This window comes from Anopheles merus, chromosome 3R (genome assembly GCF_017562075.2).
Source record: "Anopheles merus strain MAF chromosome 3R, AmerM5.1, whole genome shotgun sequence".
Lineage (NCBI taxonomy): Eukaryota > Metazoa > Arthropoda > Insecta > Diptera > Culicidae > Anopheles > Anopheles merus.
Genome location: NC_054084.1, coordinates 42,040,854 through 42,059,697, shown reverse-complemented (window position 1 = coordinate 42,059,697; position 18,844 = coordinate 42,040,854). Strand labels below are relative to the sequence as shown.

At 41.8% G+C, this 18,844-nt stretch overlaps 2 protein-coding genes across 12 annotated transcripts in view; one reads left to right on the top strand and one right to left on the bottom strand.

The window, feature by feature from the left end:
* The window catches only part of LOC121595626, a 205,807-nt gene that overhangs the window by 84,821 nt on the left and 102,142 nt on the right, over positions 1-18,844 (top strand). The gene's annotated exons all lie outside the window — the stretch shown is intronic.
* The window catches only part of LOC121595628, a 34,770-nt gene continuing 16,067 nt past the window's right edge, over positions 142-18,844 (bottom strand). For all 11 annotated transcript variants that reach the window (XM_041919721.1, XM_041919726.1, XM_041919730.1 and 8 more), the window contains 5 exons: positions 16,403-16,547; positions 13,337-13,602; positions 8,239-8,328; positions 7,274-7,409; positions 142-1,134 (listed from right to left, as the gene is read on the bottom strand). In XM_041919721.1, the coding sequence (XP_041775655.1) occupies positions 565-1,134; positions 7,274-7,409; positions 8,239-8,328; positions 13,337-13,602; positions 16,403-16,547 (1,207 nt within the window). In that variant the 3' untranslated portion in view covers positions 142-564. The remainder of the gene's footprint in view (positions 1,135-7,273; positions 7,410-8,238; positions 8,329-13,336; positions 13,603-16,402; positions 16,548-18,844) is intronic.

Below are 18,844 nucleotides of genomic sequence, written 5' to 3'. Positions count from 1 at the left end.
AGTTGCATAACTTCGGGCGTAAACAGTGTATGACGATTGGGACGAGATACCGTATCTAGGTGTAGTAGGGAACGTAATATGTTGCCAACAGGTACGGGGTTCTCATTAAATAGAACAAGGGTTTTTTGTTGGCATGAAACGTTATCATTTATTTTCTCGCGTATTATTTGTTCAAAAACTGTTTGTCATCACAGGGTAACATTTCCTGTTGAATGTGTTCTCTACGGAATAAGATGGCATATTTTAATTATTGCTCAAGCTGTTTAGTTTGGTACTATTATTGTGGAAGGTAATATTACAAAAGGTGCTGTGGCTCTACAAATGTCTGTATCATATTGTATGTTTGAATATTAAAATAATTTCATTACCTTTCTATATCTATTTTTTTATACTTCAAATTCATATTTGTACCACATATATTACGTATTGTTGGGGCTATTTTCCTCGATTTATAAACTCTACGCAGGAAACACTATGCTGTCTGTCAAGCTAAATCTGATAGGCTGCCCAAAAGCATTCCCATCCGGGGATACCATTATCCTTATTAACTTTGTCGCGACCCCGTCAAAGAATGTTCTGCGTCAAATTACTGCGCTCCTCGTCGTTATCCTGAAGTGACCCACCACCACCACCACCACCACTCAACGACTGACTAAACCGGTGTGGCGCATTAGCGATGGAGTTCAGCACCCTTCGCACATTTACTCCAGCCCGATCGTTCCACGAGTTTCGACGGCTGTTACGGTCGGTGCCAGATTCCTGAATAGTTGGCATCGTTCCCTCGCCACCCTGTACTCCACCACCCTGCCCGCCGGTCGCACCGGAAGAAGCGCCCGTGCTGTCGTTGTTGCGTCTTCTCAGCGAGCTTGTCGAGCGGAACGAACGCGACATTGGACGGAAGCGCCCGAGTACGGAACCGCTTCGATGTAGTCCATCGGTACGGCCGTCCCCGGTGGTAGCGCTGCCTTGCGTTTCCAGCAGTGAGGTAACAAGCTTTTCGAGTAGCTTTAAATCGGCTGTCGTCTTCGTGCTGGAGCCTATCCCGGTTGCCATAGGATTTCCAATTTGACCTCCATTGTTCGGTACTCCTGACGTCCCGGAAGCGGAACCGTGCCCAAAAAGGCGTTCGGCAATCTGGAAATAATGTTTGCAATTAGTAATAAGGCTGGATGATGCGGAGAAAGAAGATAGATGGTGGTGTATCAACTTTTTGGGAAAGGCTAACCTACACCATATTGGTTTAATGTAACATTTTTTGGACTTTAAAATTAGACTAATGTGGTATCCAGTATCCAATAAGTAAACCAATGGGTCAAATGGAATACGTCATAAGTGAGGTCATCTACCTGCTTTGAGATTCTCATTTGTCCTTGTTTTAATTACTATCGCTTTCAGTTTTCGGTATCGTTTTATTTAATATTATTGATGAGATGATGAGGTTGGCATCGTTGCACCCCTATCCTGGAGTGCCGTGCGAAGGTGGAAGTCAAATTTGTGGTCGGTCAGCGGTACACCGACTGCAATTAATTCCAATTCAAACACGATGAGCGGAACGTATCATCACCACACCCAAACCAAGCGCTTTCAACGATTTTCCTGTACAGCTCTAATCAACAAAACACACACACTCGGGCACCAGGTTAATGATAGTTTCAATACTATCACCAGGCAGAGCATGATACACGTGCGATGACAAATTTTCCACCCCCTCGTTTATGCGGAAGTACCGGCACTGTCCCAACTGTGTTTTTGAATGTCCGTTGGTGTGTGTGTGTGTGTGTGTGTGTGTGTGTGTGTGTGTGTGTGTGTGTGTGTGTGTGTGTGTGTGTGTGTGTGTGTGCCTTTTACCTCCCCATCGATGAAAAAGCGGTACTCGATGCTCGGCGATGGATTGAAACCTAATTAAATTTTTACTCAAGCTCGGCTTAATTAGTCTTGTTCATAAAAGAGGCATGGACACGAGAGGATAGGTCCGAGGTCCAATCAAACGAAACAGTATCGTACCCTCATACATTGGCGATAGAAGAACATTAAATATATCAGCTAGGAAGCTTGCAAATTTGATCTATTTTAGGTGGATTTGGGGGATCGGAAATCAGTTAAGCGTGTTCATAATGTCTTTCGTAATTTAAACCCTATCAGTACCCTCACACAAGTGATAAATTAAATACGAAAGGGGTGCAAAAAGGGATGCAAGATGCGAAATGTGAGTGGGTACTGTTTGAAATTTCACACTATTGATTTCCAGCGGGATGCGTAATATAACTAATTAGCGCTAAAAAAGAATGAGCAATTACAACACGGCAGTGACTAATTGGAATGTAAATGGTCCTTCCGAAGATGCATTGTAAACGTGTCACAATTCAATAAGCTCGTTAGTCTTGTTTGACTCCCAAAAATACTTTTGTGTTGTGTGAGTTGCATACATTCAGGCGTTTAATTAGAAATTTTTACTATGCAGTAGGCTATGCTAATTGAAAGCAAGTCTACAAGGCTCCTAAAACATGGTAAATAAATTGCATATGTTTCGGCGTTTAGCAGAAAATTAAATTTATTTTAATCTCAAACCAAACCGCAGCTTTGGCGCAGCCTGTGCAAACCGACATCTCTGCAAAGAAAATGTAAAAGAAGCACATGTTTTTGAAGCCTCGCTGCTAACTGAAACAACTCCGACCAGTAGTAGGATTGTTTAACAAATTATCACTTTTTGACTAGCACGTGCTAAACAAAGTCGGTTTAGAGACGTGATTGTGTAAACTAATACCCTACACTGGGTAGTTCAACTACGGCACCACATTAAAATGCATCATTCGTCACCGTCGCTTGATACGCGCGGCACCTACATGTGTGTGTTGTGCTTGACGTGCGTTCGTCCTTCACACGCGCGTTCACGTGACACGAAGCCTGTCCAACTTTTCAAATTCAAGCTCCACCACTGTCAACATTTCGCGTTTGTACATCGCGGCCCACGAATCCGTCCAAACCCATGTGCGCCTGCCACAAAAGACAATCGACAAAATCTCGGGCACAACAGAAAGTGGGCTTTTAGCGAAATTTGTGTATGTGTGTTTTTTGTGTATTGTTGATTTCCACGATACGAGCTCGAGATACGAATTTACTGCACACGTCAAGCGTCAAGCTGTGTGTGTGTAAGGGGTTTTTAAACATCCCTCCCGTGAGATCCTTCTTTTCCCCAGATATGACCCACGAACTGTTACAGACGCACGGGATAAAATCTGCGCCTGTCAGATTGTGACCATGTACGCGTATGCTTCATGGCGCCAACTTACATGTCGCCAAATGTAACATTCATTTAAAAGAAGAAAAAAAAGTCTTCAGTATTTCTGAAAAGATGAAATGAAAAGTGTGCCATTTAAACTCGCCACACGTTCACTGCACGAATTTTTGATTTACTAATTTTTATTATCTGGATTTTTCTCGGAATTGGAATTGAAATGCCTATGTTTTTCTTTCGTTGCCTCATTACAATGCTCTTTGATTGACAGTTAGTACAACTAACAGTAATCTCTACAGATTTATATGAAAAAAGGCATTACCGAATAAACCGAAAACGATGAAAATGCAACATAAACTACGATATTTTCATCACATTACTTTGTACAAGCTCAAAGCGCAAAACAACCAACTTTAACTTGGACAATAAACGCTCATAAAACCATCAAGACAGAAACGAACCGGAAGACATTTCCACAAAGCTTTACGGAGACGTGTAAATTATTCCTGCACCGATCTCGCGCCCAACATCAACCATGGCAGCTGTCACATATTGTTTCGTACGTAAGCCTTCAGTAATATTTGGTCGTTAGAAAGGAAAAAGAAGCCTTCATCTAAGTGTCAGATTTTTCTACGTGCAAGACATTTAAGGTCCCCGAATGTGTATGTGTGCCATAAAAAAAACACGTTGGCAAGTGTCGCATTAACAAAACAAAAAACCCTGGCGCCGTTGCGGAACTAGTCTGCAGCGCAAACGTGTACAGAAAATGTCGCTTTGCCGTTACAGCTGAAAGAAGCAAGTGAAAAAAACACGTGTGTGGAGACAAAAAACAAAGCGTTACTACGTTGCTTAGCCTCATTATTATTCCCAGACAAGCGACACAAATGCCTGGGAATGTACGGAGCTAAAGCCCCTGCTGTACACTTGCCGAAAGCTTACCAGATCTTTCTCGACGGTGAATGTAATGGGAAAAGCATAATAACGACTTGACAGCCACTGGCGGAAATATGAAATGTTAACTAGGAAGAATTCCCGGCCGTTCTCTTGTGGTTGCAGACATACACAAGTTCAAAAAAATAAAAAATATAAAGCTTGCCTGGGGAAACCAGTACATGAAAGTAGCCGTAGTATTAAGGTACCGCTAACGAGGCACATGAACTGTTGGTTAGTTTTGAGCGGAGTAAAACAGGATATTCTCGCGGAAAGAAACTTGAGGATGGTTAAATATTTTTCTATCTCCAAGTGTACTAGTTTTCTACAAACTTAATGATGTATGTACTAAATTTTTCAACCATCGCATCTGTTCTACGGTACATTTGAAGCGTTTGCTTCATTTTTCGGGCATGTGATACCCATATCATTTGTATTTATTACGGTCTCATTTTTTTTTCTTGCGAGAACGTATGCAATATTCCTTGCTTTGGTGCTACGCTATGCCATACCATTCGTGTACGTCGTTTCGAGTTTATTTATGCTTTACATTGAAACTTCTCTACAGCGTTGTTATGAACCACAAAAAAAAACCTAGTCAAAATACCACACCCAACATAAAGATCCTTTGGCGAAACTAAACAGTACACATACGCTGTTGAAACCTCTCTTCCCTTTTTACCTTTTTGGTCTGCCAAAAAGACCCTCCAAACCGACTGGTGCAACACACATCTTAATTTTCAACCTTTTCAACAATTTTCTACCGGATGCTTACACTTTCGCTCTGCTCATGCTACGCTCAGAAGGGTAAAAAATAAAAGTCAATGGCAACACCACTTGATGCAAACGGGGTTGATGTTTTCTTCACCCCGAAGCAGATTCGCCAATAACAACGGCTGCAACGCACTCTCGGACCGACCGTCCAACGATGCACACGTTTCGGGACGGATTGTGCATGCTGGCGTGTGCTCCCTGACTTATGCTACCACCCGTAAGTAACAATCCACTCTATAGTGCAACACAGGCAAAGCAAACACGACAGACAAACAAAACGCGAGGTTACGGCCGTAAACCGGTGCGGCCACAACCACCATTGCCGCCGTCAGCGTGGAAGGAAGGAAAAGCCAAAATCAACATTTATCAGTTTGAGAGTGAAAAGCATGAAAAATGACAAACGAAGCTAAACATGAACCGTCCGTCGTTTCGCGTGCTAGCAATTGTCCGTGCGGCCCTAGTGCGGGCATAAATCACGGACGAAGTGCGAAGAAAGGTTCCCCCTTCTCCTGGAGCGACCATCCTGGTACGTCGTGTGTGTGGAGTCTGATGGTCGATCATTTGTACAGCAGCTGCGGCCATGCGGCTGTGTGCACGAGGATATTTCCCTCCCAATCGGTTCACGGGCTTAGAAGCTCGACAGCCGCCAGCACAACACTTCTGCCCGAGCAAATCTGCATAACAAGTGCCGCAACCGTTTTGGGCCCGTGTGGTGTGCAGTGCACTACACCCGGAGCACACTGAGTATAGGGTAAAGCTCGATGGGTTTTGCCCATTTTTCGCCCCCTTCTTGAGCTTACATCCTCCCGAGGCTGTATCATTAGAGGGCTACTGCCAGCCAGAATCACCTTCGGAAGCGGTTTCTCCTTTGGGAAAGTGGGAGCAGAAGATTGTTGTTGTTGGCGATGCCAACGATCTCTGCACCGACTTGATTGCAGAATAATAGAATTTGCCATCCGACTCGTAGGGCAGGCAGGATTGTTTTGTATGAGATATGTGAAGCATGTTTTCATTTGTTCGCTTCCAGCGATGTGTGTGTACGCGGCGAATGTGAAGTAGCATTATTAACTTTACAAGTTACTTGAAACATATCTTGTTGCCTGGGATGAGAGGAGGGGGGGGGGTTCTATTTGGCCTAAAAGAACGTTTAAATTTTACTGTACTTTTGTTAAAGGTGGTGAAATTCTGTTTGTTGACGTATTTTTTAGCAGAATCTGCCCACATTTCTTAATTCAAATACAAAGAACACCATGAATTTCATTAACACTTTCAGTGCCATGGCTATCATATATGATAGCCAGTTATGTTTCCTGCGGTGCCATGGTTATCATACACGAAATACACGAGCCATAAAAAATGTACACAAACAGTGCTTAGCCACCAGGGAAACATAAACAAAAATGATCTGGCAGTCAAAGTTTTAATCACTGATACAGTACTTATGTCAACATTGTTGCATAACTTTAGGCGTTTATAGCCGATTTGGAAGTGACGGATTATGGCAAGTTTGCTGCATATTTCAAAATCTTTTAAGCATAATTGATACATTATATTGTAGTATTAGCCATGTTATAATAATCTGTAACACAATGGCAATGTATTGAATATATTTACTAAAAGATATTGTATTTTTTGTTATGTCAATTCAATTTCAAACATTATCATTTTCATCCCTCTCGTTGAAAAATCGCCGAGCGTTGGAATATTAATGATAGGAAAGTTTGGGTACATCTTAAGCAAAATAGCTTATGGCGCTGGCACCCACTTTGGCGTACCCCGTCTATCAAAACACCTGCCAGACTGAAGGCGTCGTACGGTTCGGATGCTTTTTCCTTAATCACCGATTTTTCCCTGCCATAAGTCATACCCTACAAACTGGCTCTTCCTTGAAGGTGAGTTCATCGATACCAGCATTACCACCTTCGGTACGGGAGAAAAATCAGTCCACTTGTCTGGGACAGCGATAAATCGTTCCACTGCAGCAAAGCCAAATTCGCTCTCACAGGTCTCAAGCATCCGTCCCGTGTACCGATCCGCCGGTATCGGTTGCAGGTCACGGACCCAACACATTCTTCACCGAGCGTTCAAACGACACAGCTGTCCAAAGCACAGCATCGGAACCATAGCCGGCGCAAATCCCTCCACACCGGTAAAACTTTGGAATTTATCTCCAACGAATCCGCACCTGTGTGTGTATGTCGGGTCGGTTCCGATACTGGGGAGCTAAGCCTCGTACTGCTGCTTGGTCGCTTAATTTCACTCTCCTGGGCCTGGCCCAGGACGGGGCAGCTCGTGTACCACGAAAAAATGGAACTGACGGTGGAGTGGACTTACCTCGCCGGCTGCATTGCTGGAATAGCTCATCCGCTTGACCTTTCGATAGGTGTCATCGTCGACGGCTTCCTTCAGGGCTTGCTCGAGTGCATTCTCCAGATTCCGTGCCTTTGGGTCATTTTCCAGCTCGGCGTATCTGTTGGCAAGAAAAGCAAGGGAAAGACAATGGAGAAAAGAAGAAACAGAAAAAAGCGCCAACGCCTAACGGGAAAATGTGCAAAACCCGGAAATCCTCACAGTCCCACAGGGGTTTGATGGAGCCAAATGGAGGGGGGCTGTTGAAGAGTTTGGTGAAAATCGACCCGACAAATAACTTTCAACGAGTGAAACACACTCTGCCCCTTCATTTCAGTTTGCTATCTTTTACGTTACGATATTTCCCGAAGGCGAAGATGCATTGACCACCATGCCATACTGTTTCTCACCGCTTACGAACGCGGGGAAAAGTAAGTGGTTTCCCGTGCCATAGGCAAGCACAGTCACAGGAAAAGTGGAATCGCGCCCTCGTGAAACGGCAGCAAGCGATTGCAAATATTTATTAACTTTTCAAATATGACTCCTCGGGCTGTTGTAACTTTTTTATCGCTTTTCGAGCACTTTGCACCACTTGCCTCCGACTGTCTCTTCTTCTGGGCTTCCGGGAGAAGCTTTACATCAAGCTAGACCGCCACCAAAGCGTTTGTGAGTGATTGTTCGCCTTTCGAAACAATTGTACCGAGTGGGCGTGGGGAATGAGTGTAACTTTGCATCGGCATACGGTGTAAACATGAAAAGATCATTACGCAGTAAATTGTTTGCAAACTTATCATATTGCTCTAGCGCAATGTTTGATGTTTGTCAAAAGGGTGGTAATTTTCGATGGAAACGAAAAAATCGTAAAACATGGGTCAAATTTGATGCTCGTTGTTTTTAATAAACAATTTGCGTTTAAAAAAAAAACACATGAGAATACGTAGAATACTTACGCTGACATCACGTCCGCTTCACCTCCACGATTCCGGCGAATAGTGGTGCGATTTGCTGTACGTGCCGTGCGAATATCCGTCTCCCAGAATCTGTAATTAAAATGTCGACATGGCGAAATGTTGACGAAAAAAATAATATTTAAGAATTTGTGGTGTAATTTGACCAAATAGTACATAATGGTTTCCCTACATTCCGAACTGTTTCGCATACATTTTTTATTCGAAACAGTCAACAAAATGTGACTCTTCATCAACTTCTGACAAATGAACGCTTTAATTATAAAAGTGTTTAATGAAACGTCAAGTTTGAAAGTTTCTTTATGTTTGTTTTTTTATTGTGCCTTCTTTTTTGCGGTTGAGCTTACTACCAATTACTGATCAATTTCCGTTGTTACGTTTCCTCTATAACCAATCCCTGGGAGCTCAAGGATCAGCCCGTGGGTTGCGAACAGTACCGACAAGCTGTTTCCGGTTTGTTGTGCAACCTGTTCTGCCCCATTCAATTTATCGGTCACGCGAAGGCGGACACACGCAAATGCCACCTTTGGTCCCGAAAAATTGACATTTATTTATGTAAATTTACGCACTTCTACTCTCCCACGGGGAAAAAGCTGCTGTAAAATGGCGGCTCGTTTTACACCGTCCACGGTAGCAGCAGCGTTACCGGTGGTGGTTAGGGAAATTTATTCAAACGCACTCATTCACCAAAAAATATATTCTCTACCATCTTGCAACCGAGCAAGTGGGAAGAAACAATCATAAATATTAAAGTTTAGCGTAAGCACGTTGGCACGGCGTGTGGCCGTGAGATTGTGCTGTGTGATCTCCCTCAGAAAGCTGCGCCTGGTTTTGGTGCTTTTTTCCAATTTCCTTTCATCCAGGTTTGGCAGTGGTTAACCAATGGAAAACAATGAATTTACCAACGGAACGGTTTCGTTAAATGATGACGGTGTCTGTGAAAGAGAGAGAGAGAGAGGGTGTAGCGTTTGTCGGACGTAGTGGCGTATGGAAAACACGACCAACCTATTCGCGGGGGTTGAACTTTGCACTCTTAAAGCAATGCAGCGAAAGATAAGAGAAAAGAAAAGGACAAGCTCTAGCTGTAAGATGCCTGCTAGTAACGACCTGACTGACACCAGAATGGTAAGCTTGTTGAAGGCCGCACCGAGCAAAAGGAAGCTTGTCTAATTTTGAGCATCGTTTCATTTCGAGCCCATTACTCGCGAACCGGTGTGCCAGTATCTGATCCACTGGTGCTGGCACATCCAGCACTTGCACCAGTGGTCCTGAACATCCACGGCCAAGGGTTCCATAAACATGTCAAACCGTATTACGCTACCCTCCGCCCTTTAGTGCCATGAAGCGTAGCGGAGGCTCATTTCCATGTCGCTTCCGTCGCACAGCTTTTGCGGGGGTCCGGGTCGAAAAGTAGAGCACGGTTCTCCTATCTTCAACAATCTACTCCGACTGTCCGGGGCCGGGCATGATAAGTTCTAATCTAGTTGATTATAAAGATTTTCCGCGCACGAGCGACACCGAAAAGGTGGGAACTGTTTTGGGAATCAGTAAAACCCACAACAAAAAAAATCCCAATCTGCTCTGTACGTTTCGTGCTCCATTCTTTGGAGCGGGTTGATTCCATGCGAGAAGACGTAAGCACACGCAATTTGGGGCATCCTTTGTACCTTTTCAGCTTCTTTTGTTATGCTCGGAGAAAGTGGTACTCGTACTAATCGGTTTCACTTTCTCAAGTACACTCTTACACTCAGAGGTGATAAATGGGCAAGGCGTTTTATTTGGCATTAGTATATGTGATTAAGTGCCTAATTTTGCCTCCTGTTGTGTTTGTTCTCGCTATATTCACATCATTTTTTTTGTGGATCTGGTCTGCGATCTTTGCATCAGGTATCAACGGAGCATGTATTCCGTGCTTTGTAGGAATAATCGGGACCGGAATCGATGAATTTCAGCTAACGGAAATCATTAACAGTTTAACCACTGTTAGCAGACTTTATCTATTTATGTCTTCTTCTTCTTTTGGCACAACAACCGTTGTCGGTCAAGGCCTACCTGTACCACTTGCGGGTTTGGCTTTCAGTGACTTTTGGATTACCCCCCATAGATGTATAGTCAGTCCTACGAATGGCGGCACGGTCTATTTGGGGCTTGAATCCATCACGGGCATGTTGTTAAGTTGTACGAGTTGACGACTGTACCACGAGACTGGCTCTATTTCTTTACTTAAAGTTTAAAATTATTTATAACATCTATCATGTTTCTCCCAGACAGTCACAGTTCGCTCTTAATACATTTCTTTTTTTTTTTTGCTTTTGCTATGAAAATTTCTCTTTCATTATAGTTGATGGTTTAGTTTTTCTCATAATAAGTAGCATTTGTACAGTATTTATATTTTTCTTTTTTTTTGTTTATTATTTTTAATATTTTTACGGGTAAACAACACATATTGTGAGTGGTAGTTCAATGTTGAATATAGAAATGTCATTCTGTGTTAGATGAAATATCAATCTAATATTATTCGTTCGTAACAATTGGGCGATCATGTTTCATTCTAATTGTTGTTATTTTTTATAAATATCATTTTTTTAATTAGTTTTTAATTTTTTTTAAATTAACATTTTTATTTTCCAATTTATGTCAGAAATTAAAACCATAATAAAATTTATGTTTTTGTTTGTTTTTGTTTTAACTATAATCATACAAAAAAGGTAGCAACATAGAGACTCAGGCATTAACAAGATTAAAAATAGTATAAACATGAAATCATATCAAATCAAAACTAACCAAAGCTGGTAATCACTAAAACAAACCACAAAACAACTATAAAACCATTCATTTTGCATATACCACTTATTTGAACGTCGAGTTTTTTTTTTTTTTTTGTAATACACTTGAACTATGCCTTGCGTAAAAATAACCATTTCGAAACAAAAAAGCAAACCCTCATTCTGTGCATTAATTTTCATCGCAAACATTTCACCACAAAACACGGCGCTTAAAACAACATCGGACACACACGAACACACTCTCTCACCTTCCACAGACCGTCGAGTCGGATTTACTGACTTCATCGCTTTCCACTAAGCGTCTGGCACTGTTGGTCAACCCTAAACAGAAGGCGAATAATATGAACACATTCATAAATGCTCGGTCTGTTATGATTTCCCATCTCATGGTAAATCCTCACCAGAAATCCATGTTTTTACACCACAACAAAAAACAACTGACTAAAGAGACTAAAAGCTACTTTTGTGTTGATTTTGTACCATAATCTGCACCCGGTAAAGCTTCGCCCTACAGCAGTGGTTCTCTTTTTGCTACGCATCGCACGTTTTTCCTACCTTGAACAGCGTGGTGTACATGCGATTATCGTTGTAAAAACAAATGGAAATTATTTTTCAACCGTTGTTTGAAAAAAGAACACACACACAGTGCAGTGTTTGTCTGTTGTACTACTTTTTATTACCCAAAACGAATGGTTTGAACACTTCCTAAAGTTGCATTGCTGTCTGACTGCGTAGGATAGTAAGTTTGTGTAATTGGCAACAATGAACAAACCTTTTTGAGCAATTCATTTTCATCGCCCGAAGGGCGAATAGCTGCGCGTGAAAACTATCATCGAAATGGCAAATAGAATTCCGGAACATTTCAAACCGAATCATCAATTAAAAATGAGTAGTAAAAAAGAGATGTAACAGGCAAAATGTGCAGTGCAGGAAACGGAAAGAGCGAATTGTGAAACACCTTCCCTCGGGGTAATTTTACAATATTCAATTTTTGCGAAAAGCGAAAGCAATGACCATACACGTGCGACTGAATGCAAAGCGCAGAGCAGACCGGTAAAAAAACCGTTATCTAGTCTGCAGAAGGAGCCACAGTAGCACTGTATCCTCTTTGGCTACACCAGCGTATCCATTGCCGTGATGATTGGGATAGAAAAAAAAGCTTCTTTTTTCCTCTGTGCATGTTGTGCAACGTGCGCTAAATGACTATAGCTACCACCAGTCACGCAGCCGACCGGAGCCAATAATTTTACACCCATTAGTTTTTCATCTCATCGTCGGTTGATTGTGGGGCCCTTTTTCCTTCCCGTCTGTCATCCTTTTTCACTACGCCCTTTCAAAGTTGCATTGTTGCAGTTGCATTCCCGGCAGTGTCTAGTAACACGTAACTCGTACAGCTCCAGCTTCTATGCCGTTGAACAATAGACTGTGGCACCTGGTGCACACTACTGTTGCTGTATGTTGAGCTAATACGGAGTAGTTCAATCGATTTGGCAATCTCGTTTCATTTCTATTGTCGACAAAATTGTGGACAAATCGAAAGGTTTTTTCAAATGTGTTTCAATATAAACACGTTAGCACTTGCTTTGTTACCACCTTTTGATTTTTTCCGATAGGAATTTCGCTTCAGTTTTAATTTCTGTATATTGATTAAGTTAGAATAGTGGATTTGAAAAAATATATATTTTTAATCTTGGTTTTCTATGTAAATAAAATAATACTCTATATACAAACTATTTTTTTAAATAACATAAATGCAATAGCATAAAACATACTTTCAAAAAATCACTTTTTCAGCAGACATTTTTCAACAATTGTTTGAGCCTTTTCATAGCAATTCAGTATAAGTTGAATTTTAGAATTTTAATATCTCTCTTGTACTCACTAATTGCAAAAAAATTAAACTTTATGTGCAAATAAAATAAATTAAACTTAAACGATTACCGAAGTTAAAGCTCGCCATTATTTATCTATCCATTATTAAAAAAAAAAAAAAACAACACTCCCTGTCTATGACTCTTTAAACAGCAAATAAATCGTTGCTGAGCCAAAAGGAACGATATAAATCGGTATTTTGTTTTATCAAACCAAGAACAAAGAATATTACACCACCGCAGGAAGCTTCAAATGAACAAAAAGCAAGAAATCATTAAATTAACTGCCATCCAGCAGTAGCAAAACGATCTGGACGACAGTTGACCGTAAAACCCCCACCCGGGATAAATAATAATGAAATGCTGAAAGCTTAAAAATGTGGTCTTTATCATCGGGTTTCCAACCCACCCGGGCGTACTTACCGGCGCAGATCCGGGCTGGAGGTGTACGGTGCGGCCACCTCCTTTATCTTCAGCACGATGATGGCGGTAATGAAGATGCAAATAACGTTGATCACCGTCAGCAGACCGGAAACGATGCCGTTAATTAGAAACTCCGTGGGAATGTAATTGGTGTAGATGAATTCGTAGCTGGAGTTGCCACTGTACAGCTCACCCTTCAGGTGGGGTATCTTGATGTCTTCCTCCTTGTAAATCAGCCAGATGCAGGCCAATGCCCAGAAAAGCCCCTTGGGAAAGTATGAGAGGAGAGCAGTTTTTTGTGTTTTGTTTTAATTACAATTTAAAATAGACAACAAAGAAAACATTATTGAACGTAATTAAAGAATGGAATGTATCCGGTTTGGAAATCAGCCTCTTTCTACCAAGAGAAGCAAGTTCAGTGATTTTTGAATACAGTTTGAGTTGCATTAAGAAAACTGAAGCTTTCATTTTTTCACAACGCGATAGAAAGAGCTTTGTTGCTGGACGCAACCATATTTGTTGCTTGGTAGCAATAGAAATGGCAAATGGTATATACAAATTACATCGTACAATGCCTCTGGCACTACAACATCGCAAATAATTGCTTGCCCTTAACATGTCGTAAGCATTCCACAGCCGGTTACCGAAACACGACCGTATATGCTTGTGCTACACACATATTGGCACGAACGCATTAGTCGTTTTTGAAAGGTCACTGTTCGGAATGCTGCCACCTAATAACCCCACCACCAACAACAACGGCAACAGCAGCAAACAGGAAGCACCCCCTGGAACTTGTCAAATTTTCAGCAGAGCGTACACATCCTCACACGCCAACCAAACGGGGCGGCCTTTACACGCCGATAAAACTTTACGATCTCCGGCCAGCGGAATGGGCACGATAGCGAGGTGTAGCATAAGTCAAGAGAGCAAGATACAAAACTATGGTCGTAAAATTAATGTTCCCTTAAAACGCCATACCCGTGGTCTCGTGCTCTCGTGGCCTTGTGTTGAAGGACGCTCCAGGGAACGCGTTGTAAAACGCCAAAAGCTACCCTTTTGCATAGGGAAATTTGCTCGCGATGTATCAAGCAGAGGGCTTAGCAGCGGATCATCACTCAGGAAGCTCGTTGGTAAAAGCCGTCCCTTTAAAACCCCTTTCTTCCGGCGCCGTTATCAGCCTCTTTCCGGTGTCCGAGGGGTTGGTGTATATCAAAGTTTGGTGGAAAGTTTTCAATCCAACACGCACCGAAAGCAAAAGCTGACACAATTTGATGTCGCATCCGCATTTCAATAGAATATTTGCTCTCGAATTGGCAGGCGTCGGTGATGACGATGATGATGATGATGATGATGATGCTGCTGTTGCTGCTGCTGCTGGTCGTTGTCAGCAAAGATGACGATCATCCTCTTGCGGAAATCGTTGGATTCCGCCATCGAGCTGCTGAAACTTTGCTCAACAATTGGGGGGAAAGCGCCAAGTGGGACGGCTATTAAAACGGGAAAATAAAATCAAATGCGCGCTTGCTTGGTTGTTTTGGGATGGGTGAGGAGAATGCCCAGTCGTACCGTTGCCGTTGGTTGAGCCTATTCGCTGGTGAAGGTCGTTCGAGCCCTCCTCCCCCCAAATGTTGGGCCGATAAGGATTTCCGTTCGGTACGCGCGATGCTTTCCCGGCTCGGTCTCATTTTGCTGGCTAGCTCAATTTAAAGAACCAAAGCCCATAATTGTGGGCCAAGTGCTGCTGGATGGGGACGGCCGGCCCCGGTAATGGTGTGCTAAAGAATCGTAATATTTTTCCGTCGTCCGTTTATTGTAATGATTTTTGTATAATTGCTTCCGTCGAGGGATGCTTTCCACTAACACCACCCACTGGGTGGGGGACAAGAGAATCGTTTCAGTTGAAATGTTGGCAATTGCCACAATTTCCACAGCATTCTGAGAGCAATAGTGAAATCGCAATGATGAAAATGTCCTTGAATTTCACATTTGCCAATCGATCCAATGTTGGAGATGGATTTTATCGTATGCTGATAATTAAGAGAATGGCGCGGGAAGGCGAAAGATATTCTAGAAAGAGTTTATTATTGAAAAGAGTTTATCACAAAGCAACCAAATTAGAAGCAAATTAATATTAATTACAGTGCTTATAATTATTTACCAGACTTTTGACCATCGGTAGCATATGTTGGCAAATTCAGTCAGCTAATAAATTTATTAAAAATACCATTACTAGCACAGTTAAAATCAATTATATACGTTCACAGAATTTGAAATACCGATAGCGAATGATTGCATTTTAAGTACCGCGAAATGCCATCAAGTTGCTCATATATTCCAGTTTTTGTATGCCATTTTTCTCATTAAATAATGTTCCAGAACACTTCCCACGCTCAATTCCAGGAATATTTCAGCAATCACAAGTAGCCCCATTCCAAAGGCACGGGGCCTGCCGGGTATTGTCGGTCATAAAATCTCATAATCCCTAATGAATCTATTAACACCTCAGGCGGGGGCTCACCACCCTTTCGTATGCCATTTCAGTTCGCGCTATCAATAGGGATCGCAAAACTTCTCCAATTCAATTGTACCGCTTCAGGGTATAGGAACGTTTTAACGTACGTTGCAATTCGGCATTGTTCACCTCTAATGACAGGATGCATCTAATGGTCCCTGCAAAGCGCACCATGCTCTGTCAATGTCACCCCAAAATTCATTGCAAAACCAATCCCTAATCGCGTTCGTGGAAATGTAGTCATGCACTACGTACGGGCTTATAGAACGGCTTTCGGGCATCGGGTGCTTTTGATCCTTTCGCAAACTGCTGTAATCGATTGCCTTCGATTCGCCGGTAGCGTGACGGGGAAACGTTACACAGACACCGAGACCGTACCTTGCCGATTGTACTTTCGACACATGTTTGTAACGGAAATGGAGCATCATTATTGGGCGCGCGCGCGCCCTGAAACTGTTGCATCTCTCTGGACTCTCTGGGCCAGAGTGTTGTACCGTTTCGTGTTTGGTAGTCGGGTAGAATGGGTTCAGTTCGATTGCGTCCATACTTACACAGTTCACGACCGGTGGTAACAGCGAAGCGGAAATTGCAACACCTATCAATGGTCCGGCTGACCCCTGGAGCAGTGCCACTGCTACGCCGCTTCCGGACGTTAGCGCCCACAGGATGCCCATCCACAGGGAGCGTGCGTTGCCACTGGGGTGGGGTGAAAGGAAATTATGAAGAAAACGGTTCAATGGTTCTTATTGTGCTCATTGCCTGTAAATAATTGCAAACTACGATGGATTATGGAGTAACGCAATGAACCAATTTCAGTTCAGTTAATGTAATGTAAAATGAGAACGGAAACTTCAAACAAAAATCAGGAAGCGGTTTGAAATAGCGATGCAGTAACGCAAATTTTTAAACTCATGCGAAATGTTTTAGCATATTACAATCAAAATTTTTAACCATATTAAAAGTATCTTTTTTGTCATCGATTGAATCAAAAATACACTGAGTATAAATCTTTTTTGGAAATCTCTTATTAAATTTACCTCAGTTCGATACTAACGAATTTTTTGGTTATTTAATCTGAATTAATTTGTGATTTCAATGTATTAATAAATTTAATCTAGCATCACATTGAGAATGCTGGTAATATTTGGTTCCCAAAGACTATAGCAAAAGCGAATCTCGAATATTATCGTAAGTCGAATTTCGAGGTTTTCAGTCAAATTTTAGCTAAATTTTGCTTAAAATGGCAGGTTTTAGCCACTAAATTAGTTGTTTGATCTGATTATATGTACTGTTACTGAAGGTTACAATTTTGTACATTTCAAAATGGTTTTTAAAATTCGACCAAAAGGGAATTTATTTTGCATTTCATGTTCGATGTGTCAGATTAGTACAATCTGTCAAATGTAGAAAACAGCGTATAGCAAAATCGCGTACATTGAGTATGGCGTATATCGGGGAATACCTTAATTTCATACTAAGATAAAAAAACACTATTTCTTTTAATTTTTGTAAAGTATTTAAGTGAAGTATATTCCCATGTAATTTTATTTTTTAAATAATTTTCTCCACGAATCGTTTCACAATTGTTTTAATTGGCGTATATTGTATGCAAAAAAAAAACAATTTCCTCTGCTTTATACAACCCAATTAAATCAAACATCAAACTATTTAATCAGAAATAAATCGTTCCATTTAATCGCTTCCACATCACATGGTTTACCCTCTAATTGCAGGGCTACATCTAAACCACAACAACATTATCAATTAACTAAAACCACACCCAATCAATGTGTTAATCGTTGCACAATAATTACAATTAAAGTTTGCCGTAACAACACTCACAAAAAATCTCACACGCTCTAATCCAATCGAAATCACGCATGTTTCTAATTTAATTTACCACCTCGTTGCTACCGAACTGCACACAACCTCAATCGATGAATGGCCAAAATGCTCCGCCCAGAAAAAAACAGGATATTTCATCGCCACATTTTAAGCGAAACCCACCTAACCCGGCAACCCGTCGACATCATCACAGTGTGCTCGATGTGTGTGTGTGTGTGTGTATGTGTGTGTGTGTGTGTGTGTGTGTGTGTGTGTGTGTGTGTGTGTGTGTGTGTGTGTGTGTGTGTGTGTGTGTGTGTGTGTGTGTGTGTGTGTGTGTGTGTGTGTGTGTGTGTGTATGTGTGTGTGTGTGTTTATTTTCCATTTGCTAACCGAAACAAAACCCACCAAACCAATGTGCAGAAACTCTGTGAAGTGGGATTTTCGAAGAGAAAGAAAAACCATCATAACATTACGTGGTAGGGGAGATGTCGGGAGGATCTATTCCCCAACGGATGAAGAGGGCTTTGCCACAGGTGGGAAAGTGCAATGATTTGAATATTTCTATTTAGGTGTGTTCGCACAATGTAACACACACACACATACACACATTCCTGTTCGCTCTTCCTTGTTTTCCTCTAACTCATTTCCGATGGGTTTTGGTTTCCGGTAACCGGGTGGCCGTTAGGGTACCGGCTTGAATATCGGCAAAAAATGTTAAAAATACCATAAATACTCCTTTTTTGTGTGTTTGTGTGTATGCATGAGCGCTATATTTTGCTTTAATTAATTCATCTCAAAATACCCACCGGATAGTAGCGGTGAAATGATTTCTGTGATTTGTGCTGTTTGGTTGTTTTCGAATATTAAGCAACCATTTCGCTTGCTTTCATCCATTACATTTATGCCGTGCCATTTTTGTTTCCTCTTAATCGTTAGTAACTTTGCTACAGACGTAGGGATGTTGGGTGAGTGTGTTCTGGAGCGTAGTAACGATGAATTTGTAATTCATTATCATTGTGCCTGCTCTCCCCGTATCTGTGCTGTGCTGCCCATATCACGCTGATGCATGATTCCAGGCAAACGCGACACGTGATACGCGGATAGCGCACAATTGTGCGAATGTTGAAAGCAAACGTAAAAGAGAAACAAACGTTCATACACAAAAA